The 26719-nt window shown below is 49.6% G+C and overlaps 1 protein-coding gene across 3 annotated transcripts; it reads right to left on the reverse strand.

Moving 5' to 3' along the window:
• Positions 1-1410: 1410 nt before the first annotated feature.
• CDS2 (CDP-diacylglycerol synthase 2) lies at positions 1411-26585 on the reverse strand. Of its 3 annotated transcripts, none has more exons than XM_037371382.1 (13): positions 26319-26585; positions 14009-14151; positions 12816-12912; positions 12305-12402; positions 11452-11591; positions 10983-11041; positions 10143-10225; positions 9199-9286; positions 8742-8810; positions 7936-8088; positions 7523-7642; positions 6812-6915; positions 1411-6122 (listed from the first exon to the last, which is right to left on the reverse strand). In XM_037371382.1, the coding sequence occupies exons 1-13, from the start codon at positions 26568-26570 to the stop codon at positions 5993-5995; spliced, it is 1536 nt and encodes a 511-aa protein (XP_037227279.1). In that variant the 5' UTR covers positions 26571-26585; the 3' UTR covers positions 1411-5992. The 3 variants fall into 3 exon arrangements, with proteins under 3 accessions (XP_037227279.1, XP_037227281.1, XP_037227280.1); XM_037371384.1 differs by lacking the exon at positions 26319-26585 and adding an exon at positions 17247-17267; XM_037371383.1 differs by lacking the exon at positions 26319-26585 and adding an exon at positions 14910-15220.
• Between the last annotated feature and the right edge of the window lie 134 nt (positions 26586-26719).

Below are 26719 nucleotides of genomic sequence, written 5' to 3' on the forward strand. Positions count from 1 at the left end.
ACAGCAGCTCAGCCCTCCCTGGCACCCCAAAAGAGCCCGGCACAAGCACCCAGGGAGCTTTGGCTGCATTTTGCCACTTGCTGCCATTGGGCACCTGCCATCAGCCTCCAGGTTTGAGAAGGGACATTGCAAGTTTTTTGGGGGGGGTTCTTAGCAATCAAGCCAGACAGCCTCCTCCTGAACCAAATGCCCCAGGGGAACTTAAAAAGGGCAAATCTCAGCCCATAAGGTCGTTATTTTGTTTTTACATCCCTCTTCTCTCATGATCTCATGGAAAATGTGTCTGCACAGAGGGTTGCATGAGACCTGTTTGCACAGAGGCAGCCTTGGTTTGAGGCTTACCATCCTTCTGGGTATGGAACACGGCTAGCACCAGGATTTCCCCTGGGAATTTGCCGTTTTCGGTGTTTGCTTTAATTAAATTGGCACAGGATGGGGAGAAACAAGGACAGGTCGTCAGCTGAACAGCAAGCAGCAGTGCAGATAGGCCAGCCGCAGAGGCTGTCAGCTGTGTCTGACTCACTGCAAGGCACAGGCACGCACACTGCCCTGCTGTCAGCCAGCTCGGCAGCTTGCTAACAGATTTCATAGTCTGTTTTCCAAAACATTTAACACCGAGGGATCTTTTCAAGACCTTTCAATAATACCATCTAATTTCTTCATAGGACTGCTGAATACTGCATGGTGCCGCTCAGCAATTTTCTGCTTAACTGGCTGACTCCTCCAAGGGCGATGTGTTGCAACGTGAGATTGCAAGGTGGCTATAGAGAGGGCATCTTATTTTCTTGTTGTTGGAGGATTAGTTTGTCTGAAAATGCCCACAGAGTGTGACAGGAAGCAAAAAGAGGGCTGCTGATGGGTTGGTTTGGCTTAGCTGATAAGTCAAACAGTCAAAATAACACAAGAGCTAAAAATAGTATGTTTTGCTGGGTAAACAGAAAGATTCTGCTCTCCTAACCCCACACAGGTCAGGAGAAACAGCTGAAATGAAGCAATAATTTACATTAAGTGGAGCTCCACCAATTTTTCACATTCCCAATGAAATGTTTAGGGTAAAATGAGCTCATTTGCAGGGTGCAGCAGTGCTAACACTTCCCTCGTCTTTGATCAAGATGTGCCTGCATGATCTGATCACAGCTTCCACGACAAACCACCCTGGAAACACATCTGTTTGCGTCCCTCGTGCAGGGTCCAATCCTGCCTGCGTGCTCAGCCAGTCTGCAGCCTTCCCCTCTGTCTTTGCCATAACTAGGTCTGCTGTCCCAACGATCCCTGAGGAAGGAGAGCTACGGGGAAAGGAATGGAGGAATCCGAGTTTAAAACAGACAGATCTCTTCTACAAAGCGTGGAAAGGAGGTTTTCAGCATCTCCCCCGCTTGCCGACAGCACTGAATAAAACTCCACTCCAGATAATGGAACTTATATTTATTTAACAGTAACATATAGTATATAAATAGGGTAAATACTTTAAAATATACAATATATCACATTCGGACATTCGGTCAAAGAAAGGCAACTCTACATGTGTAGCTAAAACATTAACCAAAATAACAATGCACAGAGCAAAAAGCAGATGGTAGAAACACATCAGGTCTGGAGAACAGGAGCACACAAAGATTACAGTAGTACAAAATGCAACTCCTGGGCTGGCTACAGAGGGCAGGAACCACAGGAGCTCTCACATGATGCTTTCTGCGACAAACACCTGCCCCAGGAGGGTCCGGATGGGCCATACAGGTGCTTCCCACTCAGCTTTGCCCTCCTATCATACAGAGCCGGTTAGAGGAGGCAGGGAAGGAAGAGACGCCAGGATCCCACGGCAACGACGCTTGGGGGAACTCGCTGCACACGTCAGAAGCAGGAGACATACCCTGGGATATAAGGTACCAGCACCTCACAACCTGGTGCCAAGCATTAGCTGACGCTACAGGATTTCCAGCTTCACGAGCCGCACAGGTACCATAAACCCCAGGCAACAGCTGCCCCTTCAGATCAGAATCTGCAGACTTCTGAGCCCCCACCCCAAAGAACACCTAAATCATACATGCTGACCAGCACAGGGCATGACACCGTATGCAGAAACTAGGGTTTAATGTTTTGCTGAGCGCTGCAGGCCAGTCTGGCCATGCACGTGATCTGCAAACTGATTTGGGCTACAACCAGACTTGGAGAAGCAAATTCCTATCAGATCATGCACATCTATGCCGAGCGAGCCCAGCCGTGCTGCTCAGACCGTGGGTCAAACCAGCGGCTGACCCCACATCACTAAATCACCCACCAGCAAACAAACGTCACAAATGGTCAGTCCCCTCACCAGGACAGCCAGCAGCTTTCTAGCCACGTGCCATCCCTTTGCTTATCAAATACACTCACATCCCGCTCGGTCCACACCAACCGGAGAAACGGCACCGGCTCGTGACGAGGTGGCTCCCACAGCAGCCTGTCCCCTGCCAGGCAGCAGTCGTACCCCCCTAAGCTTCACAGCGGCCAAACCCTGCTCTTCCCTCCCTTCCGACCCAAGCCCACGTGCCAGCTGATGCAGCACCTCCCCCCCTGCCAGCCTGCTCTCGCAGTTATTTCCCTCTTGCTGGCCACAAGCAGGAAGAACTCCGGTCGTGGAGCCCACTGTGAACAAAACCTATTGTGCAATGCCGAGCCTGAGCCCTGCAGCTGAAGAAACTTCTCATGAGCATCCCCACATCGCCTCAGCAAGCCACCCCTGGTGGCAGGGCAGCCTGGCCTCTCCAGCAGCACGGGCTACGTCTGCCTCACTCCAAACCTAAATCCTTGTGAGAGCTGCTGCCTGCCCAAGGTCCTGCGAGGTTTAATGCAATGAAAAGAGGTGTGATGTGTCTTGCTACACATCCCTGGGCATCACAGTTAACTCCTTTAGGGACAGCCAAAGACGGTATCATCAGCTTTTCGTTTCCTCTAACTTGAAATATCTACAGCAAGTAAAAGCCACTCGCAGGCTGGGCCCATGAGGAAAACCCATCAAACGCTCCCCCGACAGCACGCTGCCACTGAGAGCCGAGGAGTGCTATCACATATATTCATACCAGAGGTGCAGAAGTGGTTTTGCCAGCCACAGCTCTCAGCCTGACGGAGGCTGTGATCCAGTGCTCACCAGCATTTCTCACCAAGTTCAGCTGTCCGGCTTGCAAATAATCGTAACCACCCCCATCTCCCTCCTCCATTTCACAAATGGATGCACTGCTCCCGTTCAGTTTACTGAACTTCAGCGCAGGATGCTAAACCCTTTCCATGTAGCTTTACCCTTGAGGATCAAAACAGGCTTGGAAGCCCACCCTTTTACCGCACCGCTGGGAAGGAAGCGAGGATAAAGCTGCAAGCCCTCGGGAAAGCCGCCCACACGCACTGTTGCTGTTGCTGCTGCTGCTCCTCTCCCAGCCCTGGGAAGCCACTAAACGCACTTGCTTTGCCCTCCAGTGTCCGCATCCAGCACTGCACCCCCCAAAAAGCCCAAGTGCTACTTCAAAAGCACGCAGAAAAGGCTTCATGTTCAGTTTTTGCCCCGCTAATTACAACTAAAGAGGTACAAAAGGTTTAAAGCAAGATAAGGGGGAGGCTAAAGACCCATATGAAAAAATTCTCATCAACACTAGAGCTTCTTCTGCTGACTGACACGACCCGACAGTGCACTATACAAGGGATTTTGGCAAATGCTGGCAACGGGCAGGGAGAATCCAGAAAAGCACCAGCCTGTCTGACCCCACAGGGCAAACTGCTTTTCAGGGACTACACAAAACCCTGTCACTTCCACACCTATTCCCAGCCCAGATACTCCTTGCAGGTGCCCTCACTTTGCTTAGCTAAACTCAGCCAAACTGTCATGGAAAGCAGACCAAATATTTCTCCCTGGGCAAAGCAAGATGGAAGCACCTTAAGTTTCCCCTCCAGTTTTCAAATTAAGGGCTTGGACCAGTATCCTCTAGGTTGCCAGACAATAAATCCCTGCCTAATTCAAGCTGGAAGGGCACAGCCTCTGCGACTAGTCCAGGAAAGCCACTATACACACCACTGGCACTAACCACAGGCCATGCTGAACTGGCTCCATTGGAGCAGCCCTGACTCCTGCCAGAAGCCAGCAACTTTGCCCACACCATGCTGAAATACTTGTGGGAACAGACCCTTCTCCTCTGCAATCTGTGCTTTCGATCCAACACCTCTTTTTGCAGTACAATGGGCACAAGCTTCTGCCCTGCGGTTCCTGTTTAAGAAGATGAAGCAGAGCTTACCAGAAGCAGAGCTTACCACACCGAGTCCTACAGAAAGGTAAGAGAGAAGTTGGTAGCTGTTAATGTAATACACGCGCGCGCGCTTTCTCACTTACTCAGGGTAAATTAAAGCAATGGCAGAATCAGAATATGAACTACAGCTATTTTCAGGTGGTTTATTTTCTGTCGATGCTTAGCTAGCTTGCAGCATGTACATGTGTCTGTATAGCAAGGGTGGTTTCGGTCAGCAGCTGTTCGAGAACAGCAATGTACTTCTGTGTTATCTTTCCCTGTCACTCGTTCCCCAGGTTAAAATAAGGTAAAGTTTCTCTCTCCCATGCACAAACTATAGAAATAAGTAAAATGAGAGTCACCTTGTGTTTGGGAACATTGCATAAGGTGTAAACTGGGGATATTTTCACTATCTGATCACTAAAAAAAGTTTTACAATCTTTAGGGGTCTCATTTTTAAATAATAAAAAAGTATGACAAAATAAAGGAAAGTACTTCAATAAAACTTGCAACTATTAAGTACAAACTATTTTTGACAAGATTTAGTAAGCGAAGCAGGACAGAAGCCTGCAGGTCAATGAATCCAGACTGAAATGCAACACAGACCACGATAAATTCAGCAGCATGACATCTAGAACTCAAGTAACAAACAGGTGATAGACATGATCCCTGAAAGAAAAATGAAATACCCAGCTGACAGCACCAGCCAGCAAACTTCAGAAACCGCCCCCCCCCCCCCCCCAAACAGGTAGGAAACTGCTCCCCAAATTGATTAAATTATCCCAGTGTGGGGTTTCCAACCATCTAGAAATGAAAAAGTGTGGTTCAGTGTTTCTTAAAGGTTATTTGATGGGGGGGAAAATGAACCAGCTTATTTAAAGGGTTGTTCTTACTTGGCAGGAATTACTCAATGAAACTCCGATGTTCTTTAAAACCTATTTGCTTGATTCAGTTTTGCAGCAATCTGAACCTCCCACACTCCCACAAGCAACTGCCAGTTTCTTGACTCCTTGTCCCCAGTCTATTTCTGGTATAATTGGTATAAAAATCTTATTAGCAAAAATCTCAGCCATAAGGGGGGAATGGGAATGTGAGAGGCACTGCAAAAAAACAGCAAGTGAAAATAGATGCATGTGCCTGGCTGGGCAGAGGAAATGTGGCTGGACTGGTACAAGATCCTCTTCCAATTTACGGAGCCTTGTGCTCCTCACACAGTCTGCAAGGAGACCACACACAGGCATAAACGGGGCTTTCTGGGAAAATTAACATTGCATTCACAGTTCCCACCGGGAAAAATGATGGTCCCCAGAGCCGCCACCCTGAACGCAGCCTGGCACAGCGGCCAGGGGAGCCGCAGGGCTTCACCTTCCCTGCTGGCTTCCACGCGCAGAGGTGGCTGCACAGACAACGCTCGGTGTGTTCCCTGCAGCAACACGCTCCCAGGAAAGGTTCAGCTCTGCCCACATGCATCAAAGGTTAAGAACAGACCACGAGGACACCTGTACCCTCCTACTTCACCCAACTGTCCTTCCGAGCCTTAACTCCTTTTCAGCTACAAACCCAAGATTTGCTCATTTGAACCAAAGCTATTATTAAAAAAACCCCACAAATGCAAACATTTACCAAGAAAGGAAGAAAAGTTACAGTGAAATGAGGCCTTGTTATTGTCTTAAAGCAGGCAAGCCAGGAATTTCCTCGAGGAGGCTTGTCTGTTTTCAGTCCTGTTCCAATTGCCCGTCTGTCTATGCATCCTCCAAACTACCTAACATACCCTTGTCAACAAGGTGTGCTTTTAGTGTGTTGAAAATGTGGAGCTGTTGGTCCGGCCGCAAGGTTAAGAACTGCTGGATCAGTTTGCTTGGGTTAGGACCTCTGAAACACAAAAGCATCATTATCCATGAGGGACACTGCTAAATCGCAACGATCTCACAACTCAAAAGGCAATTTCATCAAAATAACAGACTTGTGAAGGAACGGGCAACATGGCCGTTACTCCCAGTTCTACCCAAGGAGCTTAACTCCATTTGAGATGCAGAAATGGATTCAAAAGACACAGGATGCCGAATTGTAAATAAAACCCAAACCCAACCCAATCTGTTTCAAGAGGGCTATACATCTTCCATTATCAGCAGATGCTCCCCCTCAAAAATCAAAGTAGCCACATAAAGACAGTTCCTCAACTCCTTCGGTACATCTTTTATGCACCTACACGCCTTCTTCCATGCCTGGCTACAGAATAATTGTTAATGCTACAAAATCAGATTTTTTTTCTCCTTTTTCAACTCTGGAAACCCTGCTCAACATTCACAGGGATGCAGAAGGGACATGGAGGAGTTTTAGAGGGAGTGGGATAAGAGACCTTGGGAAATGAGGGTTGTGTTTCCAGCTCTGCATGACCCAGCTAAAAGATGTTTCCCTTCTTCAAAGCCTCCATTTCCTCTCTCTTTGTCTTGTATTTTTAGCTGTTAATCTAACGGGGGTAACAACTGTCTCTCATTACAAGCCTGTACATCGCTTGAGTTCGACAGGGCCCCCAGACTTCACCGCCAAGCAATACGTACCTGATAAAGCTCGCGATGTACACGTTAACAAAGGTAGCCATCAGGTACTGACAGTCAAAGCGGTCCATGATACCTCCATGCCCTGGGATTGTGTTGGCAAAGTCCTGTGTGGAGCACAAGGGATTGCATTGAGCAGTTTCAAATGCCCATCACCTGCACTTGCTTAGGTACCTCTACACGTGACACTCACACCCTTGCCCTAATTATTCCCAGAAGGCAGAAGTCAGACCAAGAAGACATTTTTGTTTAATCTTTCCCTGGTTTTAAAAGTTTCTCCTTTATGCAGGCTACCAGTGCCTCAGGGACATCAAGGCTTAACTCGGATCTGTCACTCAAAGGTCAAGGAAGGTTAATGTTTATCTCCTGCAATGCTGTCTTGCCTTTCAAGGCATTTTAACTGAACACAGACCGTTTATACGTAAAACCAGCCCGCAAGACATCAAGGGAAGCCTCAGATTACAAAATTTCCTGATTGGGTCTTTCTTCCTCTACCTCAAGTTCTGCACCAAAGCGGGGTTTAGAATATCACAACTGAAGTTTTGAGGCCTCTCCCCATTCAGTCAAAAAACCTAGATCCTGCTCCAGCGTTTTATCTGTGACGAAACAAACCTCCCTTCCCAAAGCACCCAGCCTGCCACTCCTGGGAGCACAGGGTCTGCTGAGAGCGGGAGCAACCATTTGTGAAACGTAAATGACCTTCACCATCCTCACCTTGATTTTGAAGGCTCTCTTAAATCCACTAGCAAAGAAGCCTCCGAACGGCCCGATGAGGGAGGCAAAAGTAGACAGTGCGATGCTGTGGATTTGGAAGGGGTACATCCGGACTGTCTTCTGCAGAAAGAAAAACATGTCAGAGAGGGATTTTCAACAAGAATAGCACTGTCCACTGCTTGCCCCTCTTTCTCTGCTCCCCAGGCTTTAAGTCAGTTCGTTTTCAAGTGGGTTCATGTCCCACCAGACCTGGGACAATTCCTTTGGGCCGTCCACCAACACGGAGCACCATTAAATTCCCCATTTTTCTGGCTTGTCCTGTTCCTTTGAAGACGATAAAAATAAAGCCCTGATCTCTCTTCTTCGTGTTCCTACCCCAATAAATAAGATCCAACAAACACAGAGAGTCCTACCCAGCCCACCACAGACTGCAGCACCAAGGGGATGTTGTATTCCTGCAGCTGGAACAGCTCGGACGGCTCACAGTCCACTGTGAAGCTGTTGGTGTCATTGTTGAACTCCACCGGACAGGTGAAGCACCGGTACCCAGACATCACGTAGGACAGCTTCAAGGAGAGAGAAAAAGAGATGCAGCAAGAGAAAACAGGATTAATATTTCCCTGAGCAATGTGGCAGAGACATTCTCAAGGGAAAAGGCCACTCAAGGAGGCAAGGTGAGGAGGGAGCCACACTCCCAGCTTCATTAAGGAGATTACTCTCCTGAGAAGCAGTAATTGGCTAAAGGCAAAGTAAGCGTTTTCATTCAGTGAGTGCATCTGTTCAGCAAGCAGTGATCACAGCCCCATACGCACGGGCTGAGACAGGCTGCACCACTTGGCTGAGAGGACAGAAACGGGCAGACACAGAGGTCATCAGAAAACCAGGTATGAATACTCCAAAAGCACTCAATTCCCCACGCAGCCCTCAGAACGAGGCGCAGCATTCATCCAGCAGGAGCCGAGAGAAAATTTCAAGGATAGTTATTGTCACGAACACATCACAGGGTGTAACAGGGACTCAAAACTTCCTCCAGTACTCTGCTCCAGCTGCAGTATCTGCACGCAGCCATGGACCAGTTCAGATCCTGGTCAGTCAGGAAAATGTGAAGTCTTTGACAAGAGCTGGGAGAGCTTAAAGCTTGACTGCATCTTTTAGACAAAATACCGTCACCCTACAAAGGGAAAAGACCAATGAAGTAAGCACCATGATTGCTACTTACCAGCAATCCAAACAAAACGGTGGCAAAAAATCCTCCAATAAAACCCTCCCAGGTCTTCTTTGGGGAGAGCTGCCAGAGAGAGAGGGGGGTAATTACAAACCGTACACTGCCGCACACCTACGCAGCCCTTCCTCACTCGCAAATTGCTGAGGCAAACGCAAGTTGGTGCCAACCACCAACAAATAAGAGTTTGGTCAGAAGCTGACACTGACACCTCAGTCTGTGATGGTTTGTTTGTTCATGGTTGGACGCGATGACCTTACAGGTCCTTTTCACTCTCATTGATTCCACGATTCCACAATTTAATTTTACAGCCTCAAAGGCTGGGATGCACACCAAGTTTAATCTGGAGGCTTGCTTCAGATCCATAACAAGCAACAAATCTGGAGATGAGGGAACACAGACTCAGACCCAAAGAAGCCAAAGCGTGTGCTTCATCCACCCAAGTGTTACCAACCTTGATGAGTGGCGTGCGGCCAAAGAAGAACCCGAACATGTACGCCATGATGTCATTGCAGATCACACAGGAAATTGGGACGATGAACCTAGATGGGCAAAGAATCAAACCATTGCAAAATGCCAAGATCAGACAACTCCAAGATTTAACTAAACGAGTGGTTGCTTCATAAGGTGCTTTGCAGTGCCATCACATCGTCTCCCCCTCCAGTGCAAGGCAAGGAGCAAGCAGGGAGCTCCTGGGGAGATCTGGGGGGTTACTCTAGTGCTCTGGACTAAACGGCCTGTTTTAAGCACATTTTCTTTTGCCACAAAAGACAGGCTGTTACATAGTCACCCCCTTTCCCCCCCGTGAAGTTGCATTTTTGCTGTAAGCAGGCAGCTCCCTAAGTACCCTGGGCTGGTTGCGACACGCAGATGAACACGCTCTTAAATCAGCCACAATTAGTTCCCAGCCCTGCTGGTTTTTGGGAAGACCAAAGGGGCTTCTGCACAGCAGCTGGAGTAAGGTGGCAGGCTGCAGCCTCCTTCCTTTCACAGTGCTGCTTTTAACATGATGCTGGCAGCACTGCCCCAAATCAAGGGCAAGCAGCACTTTCCATCCAGTTGCTAGATGTGGGTATAAAGAGCATATATGCCCACATATACATAGGTGGGTATAAAGCATTTACACAGGCCTGATGCTGCCTGAAAAGTCCCTGCACCCCACAGCAACTGTCAAACGCTTCTTTACAACTCTCTATACTGCTCGAGTAGCACAAAGTAAGATCTAAGCACTGAGGTGTCACTCAATATTTTGCTTTCTATGCTGAACAGGTTGGTCCCTCACAGGAGGCACCTTTCTCCTTGGCCCTTTCTTTTTTTTAAAAGAAGTTTTAACTCAAAACACGGTCATTCATTTCAGGCTGCAGAAATCAAGGGAACTCAGAACACGCAGCAACTCACCATATCATTCCTTCAAACAGGTTGTGAATAATGAGGTGCGACTGGGTAACAACAATGAGCAACGTCACGTGGGTCCATCCAAACTGGAAGAGAAGACAGCATGCAGTCCAGCCTGCCCAGAGACACTGCCCGTACGCATCGCTGGCAGGAATCGGGTGCTGTTAGCTACCTCTCAGAGAGAGGCCAGCTCATGCACACGCGTGTTTCTAGCATGCACCTTCACTATGACAAACATCAAGAGTCACAAACAGCAGGGAACAGTCGCCCGTAGGAATTTACGGGCATGTTCTTCAGCTCAAGCCCAGAGGTGACCTTCAGTGGGAAGACTTCTGCTGGACCAATGCTCTTTAGCCTCCCCCTATCCCACACCTCTCACCCAGCCTTCTGACTGCATAAGAAGAGCAGAGAACAGTCAGGTACCCGAGCCATATCCCTACAGACCCAATATATTGAAAGTAAAACTAGCTGCATCGATGGGTCAAACACAAGCAACACCTTACTGATGTCTGAGAAAAGGACACAACCGACTAATCCTGGGGGCAATCTACCCTCAGTACAAGAGTCAAGTCGCCTTGTGCCGTCCTCGCAGCTTGCAGAAAGTTTAATCGCATCCACAAGTGCGGAGAGAAGAGAACATGTGTCTGCAGGGAAATTCAGTCAGAGCCAGCTTCCTAAAAAATACAGTCTGCTCACGGTAACTCTTCTTCCAGGCAGCATTACAATGCACAACCAGCACAGAAGCATCTACTGGCACACAGTCCTACACACATTTTCAAGCAGCCTACATTATTCCTTCTTCTGCCTCCAGCTGGGGCAGCCCGGCCCTGCCTTTAACCTTACCATGTAGAACTGGAGGCGATAGTGTTTCTTCACCAGACTCAAGACAAACATGCAGAAACCTGGTGAGAAAGAAGAAAAGTAAACGGTGGGATTGTATCTTCAACAGCAAGAAATGCTTTTTTACAACAACATTGCACAGCTCCTGAGGATTTCGCTTGAGTAAAGCAGCAATGCAGAGTGGGAAAACTCACTATTTTGGAAGTCACAAAACACCACTGCCTACAAGCAACACTTGGAGAGATGAACAATCAAGCCTCGCTGTTCCACACAGCTCACAGAGGTTTTTTCTACAGAGCCTTATGCAAGATTTGCCATCACTACTCTAACCATGCAGCCAAGTTACAGCATCACCAAAGAGCACAGATAACTTGCTGCAGTTGCTACACTGGACACAATACCCAGGATGAGTAGTTCAAGGAGATTTCTTCCAGCCCAGACACGATTAACCAACGGAAAATGCGGTCTCTACCTGTCAAGTATAGGGCAAAAGAAATGAAGCGGTGGTATTTGCTGAGAATTCGCAGGGGCTCCTCTCTCTGAACCAGGGTGAAGAAATAATCTGTCACAGTCTCACCGTAGAAAAAGTAGTTTACGCAGAGCAGGAAGTACCTGTGAAGGATGCAGATGCTCGTTAGCGGGAACCCTAAAAGGCTTCCAAGGAAACACAGAAAGCGACTGATCCCTAAGGTCTTTACATTCCTCTGGTACACTGCGAACAGGCTTTCTTCAAGTGACAGCCAGAACTTCATTTCCCCCCGTTTAGAAATGTCACCTTCATTTAAACTAGTGGCTGTATCACTCGGCTCCCGCAGCTGGGGTTTGATTTTGGCCTTGTGGTGCACAAAGACCTTCTGCCTTTAGGCGGCACTCTTCAACTGGCCACCTTGGCCATCCCAAACGCACCTGCTCTGCGCTTCCTGAAAGCGTTGCTCCTGCCCCCTCCCCAGCCCCCGTCCCAACGTCCAGCCCTGCTTCACAACCACCTAAAAACTCCCACCCCACCCAAGCAACCATGTCCCATCTCTATGTGATGACTCCTGTCATCCTGTCAATGCTGTCCCTTGCACGGATCATGGGATTCAAATCTCTGCACTTCACTAACAACAGGACAAACTTCACCAATACGGGCTCTTTCAAGATACTGATCTATCAGTGGGGGCTTTTCCCTCACAAGAGTTGCTAACACACGACGCTTGTCAACACGCAGCAATCGCAGCATCTCTGGTTTGGAGGTAGCCAGATCCTCTTGCTGCCTGTCTGCAATGAGATGAAGTGTAACTGCTGCACACAAGCCTGGGGAGGGGAGCAGCCCCCCTACTCACCAGCTGAGCGTCCTGAACCAGGGTAGGTCATACGAGTGGTACACGTTATAGCCAATAGTGATAATCTCGTGGAAACATTTGATCTGGACACACATCACCTGCACAAAAAAAGACATCCAGAAGCTGTAATACATGTTGGTTAAACATCTCTCTCCTCAAGGAGATAAAAAACACGTGTGTGCAGAGCAAAAGGCACCTCAGCAGTCGCTATCAGGCTGGCAGGAGTCTCCTACTCCAACATGGGAAGCTCACCATATTGTTCTTCTCTCCCCTTTCCTCTGCAGGAGGTTTCTAACAACCCCTTGTTATTCGTTTCAGTTGCAGCCAAATGCTGACCCCCAGGGCAGGCAGTCACAGATTCCTTCCAGGTTTCCTCCACGGAGAGAGGAATCCAGCAAGCTGAGCGAGGACCTCTCAACTATGAGGCTCTGAGCTGCCCACCCCGGCGATGGTCCCAGCAACCTTCCCCCCGTTCACTGTGACTGGCAGGGCATCTCTCTGGAGCACTTACTATTGTCATTAAGACCATGGGTCCCAAGTAGATGATGATGAAGAAGAAGGTAATCATTGCCAGCGTGAGGATGCCTCTTACCCACCAGTTCTTCCATCTAGGCCACAGAGAAGGAAAGACGTTAAGAGAAAGTCAAAACAAAGCAAGGAAGCGGGACAGCCCTGCTCTCTGCACATCACAGGAAGGAACCTGAGCCCTGGAAACCCCGAGTGTCCCTTCAGCGCTGCAGAGAGCCCGTGATCCACTGACGAAGGCCTGGTTGCAGCAGTTGCAAGGCTACAGTTCAGCTCAGTCTTCCCAGCTGTGAACCTCCCTAAATGCAGAAAGCATTAGCCAGGTGCAGAGCACCTCCACGGGCACTGGAATGGGACAGGAGAGCGTGTTTCTGTTCTGCTACAGGTTTCCCACACCACAGACAAGCCACATGCTAAGTTCAAACAAAATGGGCACCGTAGCCCTCTCTGCACCCTCTGCACGCAGGACATAGGCCCTGGGGTGCTGTACCCTCGCTGCTCTCCAACAGATCCTGCCTTGAGCCTCTCCCATGCTCACAGCACACCCAGGAGAGACACTTTCTCATGATATAAATAAGATGCTTTCCCCCCCAAGCAGTCGGTAGAGAACATTCCCAGTATGTGCTTAAATCTTGCCCTTATCAGCATGCTTTTCTCATGCATTCCTGAAGAAGTAGGTCACCCTAGCGGTTAAAAACCGCCACAGTTGAAATCTTTGAAGCTCAGAGTGCTGTCAAAGCTAAACGCAACACCGTCCTGTCCCACCCAGGCCTCTTTTCACCTGCCAAGACCAAGCACGCTTGGAGGCGGCCCTCCCACAGCACTCCTCTGCCACCAGTCCTCTCCCACGCACACAGCCCTGAGCTGCTGCGCTCTGCTCTCCGTCCCAGCATCACTCTGCTCTCCGCCCCAGCATCGCTGTCCCAGCATCGCTGTCGTCATCTTTCCTGTCGCCTCAGGGGCGCCTTCCTGCCTGCACGCCAGGGAGGGAGAGCGCAGCGCTTCCGAGAGCAGCTTATTCAGGTTCCAGCAGCCCCCATGCCACGCTGCTGTGGCTAGGAAGGCCAGCTGTGGCTAGGAAGGCCAGCTGTGGCTAGGAAGGCCAGCTGTGGCTAGGAAGGCCGCAGTGAAGGCGCGGGGGCCCCGGCGGCAGTGAGAACACCACGCAGTGAGTGCTACCTTGAGGACAGGTTGGAGAGAGCTCTGTTCAGGACCTCTGGGGTGTCATCTGATGTCGGCACTGCGGGCGATCCTCCGAATTCGGATTTGCTTTCACTGTCTGACGCCGTCTCTCCATCCAGCTTGTTCTCAGACTCCGACTCCTGCAAGTTAGAGACAAAGAGCTTTACTAGACCCAGTGCTGGCGCTCTTCGAAGCAACTCAGACCAGCCCCCAGCTGTAACACGTACCACCGCTCTGCTTCTGCACGAGAGAAAGAGGAAAATAAAATATTCTGGGTATTACATGGGGTTATACCCATGAGAACCAACATCAAGTGGTTTAGGTGACACATGTGATGGGTTTTACTGTCCATCAGTCTCAGCAGCACCACAGAAAAGGATCTGTTCCCTCCAAACAGTTCAGGATGCCTCGCCGTTGATGAATAAGCATCTCCAAGTGCAGCATGTGCTTAAGGGACACAGACTTGTTAACAGGAATTTTTACAAGGTCTCCCAATCCCCAGGCAGATCTCCAAGTATGCAACACTGCCCAAATTAGAAAGAAAGGCCTCCAAGCAGACAGGTTCAAAGCTTCCAGACAGACTTTTTAAGTGCTGACTTTACATGCAGGCACTAAAAATAACACTGAGCCCATCCTCAAATAGCCGAAGAGGAAGAGCAAGGCTTATCGCTCAGGCCCAACCATCCTCTCTGGCCACAGAAGAAACTTGATGTACTGGAGAGAAATCCACGTGCCCTCCCCGCCCCTTGCACTGCTCCGGCACTTAGCTCAGAGCAAAGTCCTGTATTTAGGGGCCAAATAAATACAGGCGAGGCAGGAGGTTACCAAAGGTTCTGCAACAGGCCAGTGGTGGAAAAAGGATTACAAACCACCTCCTGGCTCCCAGGCAGCCCCATACCTTCTTCCCCAGTGGCAATTTTTCCTCCAGTCCAGCTCCTGAATACAGGATGAATCCAAACTTCCACATTTTGCCCTTCATTTCAGCGGCAGAGCTTCATCCCGCTCATCAGTCCTTGAAGCAAGGAAGGAAAACGCCACCCTCTGTGGAGCGCTCAGGCATCGGGCACGGCAGAGCCCATGTGTTTGGCCTCTGACCATGGGCTATTTTAAAACTCCCAGAAAAGAAGAGTGTGTTTGCAGGAAAGGCAAGGAGGGAGCCAAGCTGATAAACGCTGGGAGCTCTGCAAACAAAGCGACTTCATCCCTGTGGGCTCCCAGGCAGCGCTGCCCCACGCTCGGAGCAGGGGGACCCCCACCAAAACAAGCACCCACCGGCACTGGTTTGGTGTAACCAAATCGAGGCGTATTTGTAGTTCACTAGAGCAGTAAGACTTGAGCAGCTCCCTTAGTTAAAGCAGGAAGAGCTAATTACTCTCCAAGCTGTAATATATAAATGGCTGCAAGCCAGGTTCTTAAAAGAGGCGAGGACAGCGAAACATCGTCAGGTGGAGGCAGCTAAAAATAAAACACTGCTGTCAGAGATTGCTTCCGGGAAGAGCGGCCATCGCACCCTGTGTCACCCATCCCTCACCTTGCCCCACACTCCCTTCTTTCCATTCCCATCGACTGGGAAGGAAGAGGAAAGCAAAATATAAACACCTCCCCCAGGCTTCTTTTTGTCGTTTGTTTTTTTTTAAAACTGTTTTTTTTAACCGACCTGTAGTATCCACTTCTCCCTCGGACTTCAGAGGGATTTAGTGCCAGCCAGACACACAGGTCCGGGGCCCTGCTCTTGAGCAGGTTTGGGGAAAGCAGTGCACTGTTTGAAGCTACAGTCTGTGTTTCCCACTGCAGTGATTTCTCTATGCTTTCTCCAGGAAAAAAGACTTTCTGCACAATTCCCCTGTGAGCAATATAAATAACAGCGAAAAGCTTCAGCTCCAGCCTGACCAAACTCAGTTTCTCCTTCTGATCTTCTAGATTACATTTAGGAAACAGGAGCTTTGCTTCTCTTGTTGGACATTTCATTCTAAAAAAGAAAAATTAATGTGACTGATTCACATCAAATGGGCAAGGAAGTGCTTTGCCACTTGGGGCAACCGCCATCGTCTGTACAGGCTAAACCCCAAAACCTTCAGCAGGTTCCTAATGCAGCCCAAGTACCCATCATCTCAGGCAAGCCCCAGGCTCGCCAGCCACGCGATAAAAGCATTGAAACGAGGAAGCAGATCCAAGCCAGCATCCCAGCATCGTATTCCCCAAAGCGCTAACATTGCGAGGCTAATTGCAAAGCAGGCAAATTATTCCTTGCCTGTAGCCCAGAGGATCAGAAGTTTTGCAAAATGCTCAGAGACCAAAAGAAAGGGAAAGAGCACAGATGCCCTCCTCCCTTCTGCTCCTGGCCAAGAACGCAAGGATGAAAGCAACTGCATAGCTCAAGAGACAGAGAAATGTGATGTCGCAACCGCGCTAATCTAACAGCTGCTGGGATGGACAGTCCCGATCGCTGCCATAGCCCAGCCGATGATTGCTTGCACTAATTGCAAGACACTGACGCTGGAGCTAAATTGATGTAAAACCGTATCATCGGTTACCTGACCCACTGACTTTAGCGCAACGCCAAACCAAACCGCACGCTGCAAAGTGTTTTGGTCTCCAAGAGCAGCAGCCCAACGGCGCAAGCATCCCGCTGCTCCCCACTTCATCCTCAGCAGTGGGAATAGGAGAGGTTGTGCAACGGACATGCAATACCCACAGCTCCAACAAACATTGCCATGTTATTCCCAGAGGGTACAAAGACGGCAATCAAGAGGTTTGTCGAGATCAAGGGATGTCGTTAGGGTTCAACATTAAATGTAGGACTCATTCCTGCCACGTCTTGCTTGCTCAATTTAAGCCTGATGGGAGGTGGAAGAAAACATTTTCCCCAATGGAAAAAAATCACCAGTTAAAGTGAGGGCCAGCATACATTTTAACATCCTCACTTTGAAAATAACTGAGCAGCATCAGGAATGAGCTCTTCTCCCTACTCATCTCTCTCTGAAACCTAGGGTTGAGATTATATAGGACATTGTGCCAGATATAGGCTATGGAAAGGACTCAGTAATTGACACTATTTTTATACCCTTTATGCAAATTGCAACCACCAGCCTACAAATCACCCGTTTAAGCAGCTGAGAGGGATGCTAAATTACTTGTTTAAGCCTGAGCGTGATGCACCCTGGTCTGGGCTACTTAATCCAGCTGTGGCATTGCCTTGGCAACACCCTCCCGCACATTCCCGCTGCTATCTCACCAGTCCTCCAACCGAGCCAGACAGATCCCTGTCCCCGAAGGATAACCAGCAGACAGCAACGCTTCCCGCAAAGCCGCTTGCAGCAGCGAGCAGAGAGTGCAAAGTGGCACAGCCAACGGTGAGTGATGCTCGAGGGCTATGGCCAGTGAAAATGTAAGCGCATTACGGAGTCAGTGCTGCTGCAAGGAGTTTGTGACTGCAAGGGGCAGGTGCAAACTGTGTCCTGCAATGCCAGTACAACCAGCATTTCAGGGAAACTGGGTCTAATAGATGGCATTCTGTCACCAGTTCTGCTGCTCCCCTAAGAAACACCAGGCTTCTGATGCCTCTGCCGTGCTATTTTCTCATACTTCTGCCCTTGAAACAAAAGCCTGGAGAGACTCAGACTTGCAGCAAGTTAACCCAGAAATCGTGACTCATCCCCTTCCCAGCCACTGGAACGTATTCTCTCCTTTAGCCTTCCACAGACCCTTTTTTCTGTCTTTTTTTTGTTGTTGTTTAGATTCTTCCTAAAATCAAAGAAGATATTTAGCCACAGGCTGATCCACACAGACATCATCTCATCATGCCTGAACCAACTATGACTTCGAGGTAGCAACTAACACAGCACCACGTCCTCGCTGAACCAAATGAAAACGCAGCCCCACCACCTTCCAGCAATCCCACCACTTCCCACCAGTGCTCCTGCACCAGGACATAGCTGCCTCCGGCTGTATTTATTCCATATTCTCTTACCACACCTCTCCATCACCAGTTTTTCCTGTTAGTTCAGTTGTTGATATTCCCTGTGCCTCTCTCCTCCCAGGCAGGAGGAGGGCAGAGCACTCAGTGCAAGCCTGTGCCAGGATGCTGGCAATCTATGTACATGATGTGGAGCCGGGAAACAATTAAAACCCCTTAGGTTTTGTTTAAATTTTTTTTTTTAAAAAAAAAAAAAGGGCAAGCAAAGCAAACTTTCCCTCCACTTACCTTGGATTCTCGCTTTATTTCTCCGTTTCTTTCACAGGCTAAGCATTAAGCCTATTAAAATACAATCAGATGCAGTAGATTTACTGGCTTCTGTTACCAACATGCAGTTATTACATTGAAGAGCTCTTTTTTGTGCAAATCTGCCTGTCCAGCACCATAGGCAAGCCCAACACTCCTTCTTCAATGCATCACCTCGGTATCGAAGGCTTCTTAAAGAATCAAGGGAATATGTAATGAAGGAATAAAATCAAGATAGCAATGCACATTTTCTCCTAACTCATTCACTTCTACTAAAGGCACGATAAGAAGAAAGAGTAAAACCAACACATCTCTGCGAGGGCTGTTCCTCCTGACTGGTGAACCAGAGCAGAGGAAAAAAGCCAGATACCTACTTGCTTGTTAGGTTTGTGACAGCAGTAGATCTAAGCAACATCTGTGAACAAATATTTTATCACCCTAAAGAAAGATATAAGGAGAAACAAGAAACAACTTAACTCCTGCAAGCATGCAGTAAGAAATGCTCACATTTTAAAGGCTTTCTCGCAGCCGAAGCTGTGAGCGTTCGGTTTTTCGGCCCAAGTATCCATGACATGATCTCAGTTGTCATAGAAACAAGCTAGCTATCTCCCTGCCAAAATTTTTCTGCCCAATACAGAAATACAGTTAAGTATTCAATGCTGGTAGATTAAATCAGTTCAAGAAATCCCATTATTTATGCACCTTTCTTGAAGCAAGGCGCCGTTTTATTTAGACTTCCTGCCAGATATTAACAAAAAGCTGTGACGGAAAATGCTAATACACCGCTACAGAGAAAAATATAGTTGCTTTTTCAGGCAATAAAACTGACAGCTGAACAACAGGGACCAACTGTACTAAAGCCTCTGCTATTCTCACCTCTGAGCACATTTGCAGGATCAAGGCCAATATAATTAGTCTAATGGATGCAAACCCAGCGGCTTCAGTTATGAAAATCTCAATGTTTTTCAAAAGTGGTTTTACTCCCTATGTCCGGGAAAAGAGCCGTCTCCATCCCCCTCTCCCCCCACCCACCTCCCACAGCTGCTGTGCCACAGCCCGACCCACCTCAGACAGACCCACCAAGGTGACACCAAGGCAAAAAAATCATCCTGTTACTCCCTAATTTGAGGATATTCTCTTTTAGAGGTTCACAAGGTCAGAAGGGTGAAACAAGGGAGAAGTCTGGAGAGCATTAACACTAGAAGAAGCAAACAAGCGTCCAGGCTTGATTTGTACTAAGGTCCCCAAAAAGCACTGTTTTTTGGCAAGTGGGCACAAAACGGCACCACACATGTCCTGGTGCTGGTCTAGAGGAAAGTGCTTCTTGGGCTGTGAAGTTGTCTACAGGGCAATTCAATCCAAGTTTCTCGCGTGCCCCCATCAGGATATCCCACCAAGCTGGCATCTAGTGGTGGCTGCTTGATTTGTTGTCTCCAAAAAACCAACAAAGCTCACGTTTCATTGATGACATGGGACTCCCTTCCCTATCCCCAAAAAATTATTCCAGTTGAAAGCACGACCAGAAATTAGGGCATGCCTGAAAACAGAGACCGTTAGCAGGTAACATCACCAACAGCATAAACGTTTACACAGCGGCTGAAATAGCTACGAAAACTCCCCATTGCCATCTCACGTTCCCACGTTTTCAACACAAGCAAGCTCAGCTCGCCGGCGGGATGTGCTCGGAGGTATGCATTGTTTGCATTTAGCAGAACAACAGCCTGATACAAGAGCCTGATCTCAGTGTCAGCAACTATGATTCACGCGAAATCACATAGCCCTGTGACTCACTCGGCACAAGTTCATCCTCTGCCCGGCCCCCAACACAGCACCCACTCCGGGGTCTGTTTATGCCAGGAAACCACGGAGGTAAACGCATCAGGCTCCAAGTGCTTTCAAGAAGCTATTGTACACAAAGAGCACAAAAACAGGTTGCTGGTTCTGGCATTCCCCCAAGATTTCCTACTGCAAAGAAAGCAACCTGCCTCCCCCTCCGAAACACGTGATGGAGATGTTTTGGTGATCGCCTCCAGTGCTGGGTTCTCCGGGATCTAACCGGCATTCCCCTGCTCTCGTGGCACCTACCGAACCGGCACACCGTGCTGTCCCTGTGGAGACAAAGAAACACGTACGGAAACAAGAAAGCAACGCTCCCGAGAGCCTCTTGGAACTGCTGTCTGGAAGAGGCTGCCCCAGCACGATTCTGCGCAGACATTTCGAGCTGTTGTTATTTGGAAGAGCTGTGAGAAACGAGAGGGAGAGCAAACAGCTCGGCAGCAACGGGTACACTATTTGCATTGGAAGGTTAGTGCAGGAAAAGTCTATTTTTGTCCCCCAAAACGACAGCTTGCATCACGTTGAGGCCAATGGCTTCTGACCCTCGGTTCTGCTCGTGTTACACGTATTTTTCCAAAACCTAATCGGAAAAAAAAAAATCTCACCAGTCTATTTAACTTTCTGACTATAAGGTGGTACCACAAGCTTCTTTACCAGTCAATCTCGTTGGATTTATCAAGGAAACTAATTGGAACTAATCAAGGAAAGGTGCCATGCAGGACTTGGGCCAGTATGCTTGGATGTTACACCGATGAACCCAAACTGGCAGCTTTCTGAAGTCCCAGCTATCGCAAACCTACAGACTACCACACAACTTGTTCTAAAGAGAAATCTGCAAATCTTCATGGTCCTTTATAATCCTGGAAACCAGGGTTCAGAGAAAACTCAAGTGAAGCAGATCACCAGGAGGGACACATGCTAACACAGACCACATTTTCGGGGAAAACAACAGAGCCACTGACAGTGTCATCATTTCTGTCCCAAATTCCTGCAGATGTGTCCTGGCCAATACAAAGACAAGTGGCGGTATCCTTTTCCTTCAGAAAGGAAGTACAGATCTGCTTGGAAACACTGCATCTTCACCGAGGTTGGCTTCCTAAGGGTTTTATCTCCCAGGGTAGTCTACACCTGGTGCACATCACTGCTCATTAAAAGCAGGCAGGGGGATAAAATGGTTTTCTTGCCACCTAATGTGTGTCACATGGTTGACAATGAAATCAGTCCTCGGTTTTTCTCTGTGCTGGGAAGAGAAACGCAAACACCTCATCACGACTTCCTGCTGCTCAGCACCAAACACCCCTCGATCCATGGGAATCCCCCCCATCACATCACCGCCAGCACGCGGCTTCGGAACTGCAAGCAGAGACACCGTGTATAAATCAGCTCGTCTGAGCGCTGAGCAAGAGCCCCGACCTCAACGTGCAACGGGGGGGGGGTCAAAGACGGCACAAGTATCCATCGGGAGCTGCGGACATGCCACGGCCTCCCTCCAACACGCTGCCCTACACTGACCTCACGGTACACAGCAATGAGAGAGTATCGGGAGTGAGGACAGACTGCTGGAGCAGCAAGAGGGAGCTCGGTAAGAAGCTCCTAGATCCACTAAGATCCCAGCAGGAACACTTCAGAAACCAGGTCAGCCATCTGCCTGGAGGGAACAGCGACTTGCAGATACTGCCAAGAGAGACATTCTCTTGTGTAGCCCTCCGGACCAGACAGAAATAAATCCAGGCATTAAATAAGGATAGGAAACAGATGCCAGCTCTCACCCACCCAAAGGGCTGAGGAACGGGAAAGCAGCGTGCACCTGGGGGGCTTAACCTCAGCATCGAGAGGCTCCGTGCTTGCTCTGCCATGCACGAGTGCTGCACACAGCTCCATGCAGAGTGGGAAGGAAAGGACCTCCTCACAGCCCGAGGCAGAGTCATCCAACCCTTAACATGACAAAAATCTTCCCAGGATCAAACTTTTCCAGCATCACCAGAAACGAGCAAGGGAAACGGGCAGTTCAATGGAGACCCCACACATTTTGCAAAGAGGAGCAGCGGGCAAGTCAAACGCCATCCCAAGGAAACGATGAGCAGCCTGCAGCTCTTTCATCAGCTGCAGGGCAGGCCAGAACCTGGCGAAGGTATTAAATCCAACAGCCGGTTGTAATGAGCTCCATTAGAAACGCGGTCAGTCCAACTTCTCGTTGCCACAACTAAGAGTACAGCTAACGGTGCGCTCCTGTTGGCAGGCACGCACGAAGCCGAGCACCAAACAGCAAGGAAGGCTGAAACGTATCCGCACATCGGACCCGAGATTGCCAGCATCTATCAAAAATAAATGAGGCTCATGCTTCAGCAGAAGCCAAGCAAACCGACGCTTGGTATCAAGCCTAAAATAATATTAAGAGCTATTAAAAAAATAAGCCTTTGGCATGGGGCTGGAAGCGGACTTGTACTTCTGCCTCTCTTAATCGTGGATGAAGATGAAGAGAGACATTACTGCGGTGCTTTATTGGTTTTGGTGCTACAAGAACCTCGTCTTGTTACCACCAACTCCCAGCTCCTAGGAGCTCTCCTGTGACCTGGGAAGTAACAGGATTTGAAACTGCCTAAACCTTCAGAGTGCCTGCGCTGTTATTCCTTTACGTCCTGCGCCCTCTCCTAAGCTGAGCACCAAACTCGGAGCTGCCGTGTCCTTTCCAGCACACACATGGCAGCCGCACACACCTACCCTTCCCCCTCCCAAGCAGACCTAAGGGGCAGCTGTCAGCATGAGTGTTCAAACACTTACTTAGCTCAACATCTTCAGAGCACTTCAGATTGCTAGGGAAGTCTTGCAAAATGCCTGGAAGCACAAGAAATCATGAGGCTTGGAAGCCAGGGCCTTTCACTTTTTGTACCACGCGATACAGATGTGGCCAGATAAAAAGTCACATCATCAGTCCACCGCAAAACCGGGCTGGAAAGAAGAGCAGCCCTCATCACGGGGGTAGCAAACTCACTGCAGGATCCTCCTTAAGTATGGAAACACTGCACCCTCGCACACTTCACATCTGCTCTTCCAGGCCTTGTATCAGCGAAGCAATGCTCCTGTGATCACCGTCACCCTTCCTCCCGTAGGAAATCAGCTGCTGTGGGTGCAACAAGGTGCCAAACACTGCACAGTGGTAAAATCCACCTGCATGGGCTTGCACAAAAAGGTCTGCCAGGCACAGCAGCGGCAGGGACCGCTTCCATTTGCTCTTGCAGCTGCCACCTCTCTTAAAAGGGACAGTATTTTCCAGAAAGACACTGAGCGCCAGTGAGAAAGGGGTTGGCAAACAAAGCCACAAGTGATGCAGGGGTGTGATCTGCAGTCCTGATAATCCAGCCTCTAAATAAAGCTGCCCTCCTCCCCTTCCCTGGGACTAGGCCACGGGATGTCTGAGCTCCCTCTGATTTCAGACAACTACTAGTGCAACGTCCTAGCAAAAGGACGGAAAAGAAAAAACCCCGCTGTCCTCGCTGTCGAGTCGCACAAAGTACAAACCACTGCTGAGAAACCACCTTAAGATCCCATTACACCAGCAGAAGTGTTCCAGAGCTCTGCAGGCATCATGAAACAATTTCCTTTTGCACTTTTCCTGTTCTCTTTGGAAGCAGGAAGAGAAAACACGACTTAATGGGATGCAACACAGGAGAGAAAGCATTGCCCTCTGGTTTTAGATAGTGAATATCTACAAAGCAAAGGAACAAGTCTACAAAGACCAAGGGAGAACGGGATCTGTAAGGTAACAAGAAACTGGAACTTGTTCCAAGCATCTAATCTCAGGTATCTAAACACTAACAGCAACAGTTAACAGCACTGAAGTCCTCTGGGCTAAGAAAATGGGTACCAAGCACGAAGAACATCAGGGCAAGTTTCCCTGTTTTTTTTCACTGGAGCGATCAGGGGGCATTCACTGATCAGAGTAAACAGATGTTGCCTTGTTTCCCTTTGAGACGAAGATTGTGTTGCACAACAGTTTTAACAGAAATCGATTTTAAAATGTTCTGGCACGACAGTCTCAACTGAAGCAGCACAGTTTCAGCTGTAAGCACTGCCGTGTGCTGGGGGGAGGAAAACACCAAAGCCACGACACTGTGCGAGGGTTAGAGGAGCAGAAAGTGAAACCAGCCTCTCTCTTTCCGTTATCAAAACAGCAAAAGGAACAATTCCACAATACAACTTCCCAGGTCCGATCTTAAGACCAGCCTCGATGTTGACATCTCATTTTAACTCATTTCTTTTAATACTCCGAGCGCTCTTTTCAGAAGACACAAAGCTTTCTGGAGATCACAATATGTGCTGCTAAATTATTTTTCCTGGCAAGGCTAACTGAATGACAAAGCAGAAATGGGAATCTCCCCTCTCAACAGCAATACCTACAGGCAACGCACTGGGCAAGCTAAGACCACCGATAAATAAGACATGCATGAGCAATTCCGCTGCGTTGGCTTTATGCTGATGTGATTCCCAGGCTCTGCCAGGCGTTTCCTGAGCGCTAAAAACACAACAGTTTGGTCTCAGGAGGAAAGAAAAATCTGCTGCTGAGGTCTGCTGCCACAGAAAGCATGACACTGTAGGGTTTCACTAATAGCAGGATTACTGTTACCAGGTAACCTCCTACCAGGCTTGATTTTAACAGTTTGGGGAAATTCTCTGCCTCCTGGAACTGCTTCGTATTGGTCAGAGACATCAGGTTCAGGACCTCAGAGGAGCTGTTCTACACTGCTTGGGAACTTGGAAACATCTTTTCTTTTTTTTTTTTTTTTTTTTTTTTCTCTCTCACAATTCATTTGAGCTGCTTTGGGATGAGCAGTATGACACAAATGTTCTCTCTCTCTAGGATGAACACTTCCAGTCACTGACTCAAAGGTAGTATTAGAGCAGCCCTTCAGAAGGCTCATTATATGTAAAAAGCTTATTTGCCTGGAGATAAGAAAATTGCACTCAAAATAGCGGCCCTCTGACCTTCTTTAGGAACACAACACAAGTAGCAAGATCACAGCTTGGCCGAGGGAGTTTGTTTGCACATTGGTCAAGGAGGGCTAGTCCTTCCAGGCTGCTGAGGGACGCCTTCCAACTCCCAAAGTTCTGGAATATAAATGTCCCTGAAGATTTTCTGCTGCAAATTAAATTCCAGCTGAGACAAACGTATTTACGTAGAGAGTAACAGCTGTGCCCTGTGCAAAACAACAACAGAACAGGAGCCATCTTACCGCTCTCTTAGTAGAGGTCAGTAAATCTGCTGTCAGATTTATGCAGCTTCACGCAAACTATGAAAAAGGCAGAAACTTCAGACCCACATCAAGGTAGCCCGCTCTCGGCGCTGCCAGCGCTTTCTGCCCCAGATCCCTCTCTAATCACATCAGAACAACAAAGCTTCCTCCAACCCGACCACGCAGCTCCTAGCGGGTGTTAAACCGGCATCGAAACCAGCACGGAACACGACACTTAAATCGCAAAAGACAGTTTTGCCTGATGATTTCGTGCTCTTCTGAGTCGCGTACTTCACGCATTACCCCGGGACACACGAGTACGATGCCATGAAGGGCAAACGCAGAGCACAGGGTCACCCCCAAGACACGCGTGTTACACACCAGCGCGGCCACGGGCCACTTCACCCTCCAGCTTCTGCTCTCTGCGACCCTGCGAACATTGTTTATAAAGTTTTTCTTGGCTGCTTATTCCTCCCAGTCCTTCACTCTTTGGGGAGGCACAGGAGTAAAGATGCCAAAGGCGACGGCGAAGCGACCGCCAAGCACGGAGCATCCACCGGGCTGGGCTGGGAACGGAACAGCACAGACGTTACGGGAGGCACCGGCCAGGTTTTCCTTTCGCGGCTCTTCTTCAGAAAAACCGTTAAACCCCGATAAACCACCGGCGGGGCGCTCGGGGGTGAGGTGGGAGATGCCCAAGTCCCTCCTGAGGGAACCGGCGGGGCCTGCGACCCCCACCACCTGAGGCGCCCATATCGCGCTCCCACCAGCGGGCCCGGGTGTCCGGCCACGGACAGCTGCTCCCCCCGGGGCCGGGCTCTGCCCGCCGGGGGCCGCTTTGGGGCTGCCGGGGACCCCCCCTCACACACACACCCCCACCCCCACACACCGCGGTGCGGGCCAAGACGCGGCGGGCCCGCTGAGGAGGAGGAGGAGGAGGAGGAGGAGGAGGAGGCGGGTCCCCCCGCGCCCCCACGGGCCGCGCAGCCAGCCCCCCGCCCCCCGGCCCTCACCCCACCTTCTCCTCGGCCTCCCGCGCCCCGCCGGGCTCCCGGCCGAGCCGCTGCCGCAGCTCGCTCATAGCGGCCCCGCTCCCGCGGCCGCCGCGCTCCGCCGCCGCCGCCGCCACTACCACTGCCGCCAGGGGGCGGGGGAGCGCAGAGCGGCACCGCCGCCGCCCAATCAGCGGCGGAGGATGCGTGCGGGGGCGGGGTTTAACCCCAGCCTGGTTCCGCCCAGGTGTACCCGGATGTGCGCCCGCCGGCGCCATGATGGGCGAGCGCAAATCGCCGGGGCGGGGGGTGGGGCGCAGCCCTTGGCGATCGGGAAAGCCCCGCGCGCGGGAAGCTCAGGGGTGACGGATGTGCGTGAAAGGGGAGATTGCGCTGGGTTTCACTCAGGCCTGCAGTTCCTGCCGGG

Source organism: Falco rusticolus, chromosome 20, assembly GCF_015220075.1.
Source record: "Falco rusticolus isolate bFalRus1 chromosome 20, bFalRus1.pri, whole genome shotgun sequence".
NCBI lineage: Eukaryota > Metazoa > Chordata > Aves > Falconiformes > Falconidae > Falco > Falco rusticolus.

Coding starts and splice junctions, on each gene's coding strand:
- CDS2 (XM_037371382.1), bottom strand. CDS start 26,570: ATGGCGCCGGCGGGCGCACATCCGGGTACACCTGGGCGGAACCAGGCT. Junction 12,913..14,008: donor CTCTCCAACCTGTCCTCAAG/GTAGCACTCACT, acceptor TCTGTGGCCTAG/ATGGAAGAACTGGTGGGTAA. Junction 6,916..7,522: donor AGAGAGCCTTCAAAATCAAG/GTGAGGATGGTG, acceptor TGCTCCACACAG/GACTTTGCCAACACAATCCC.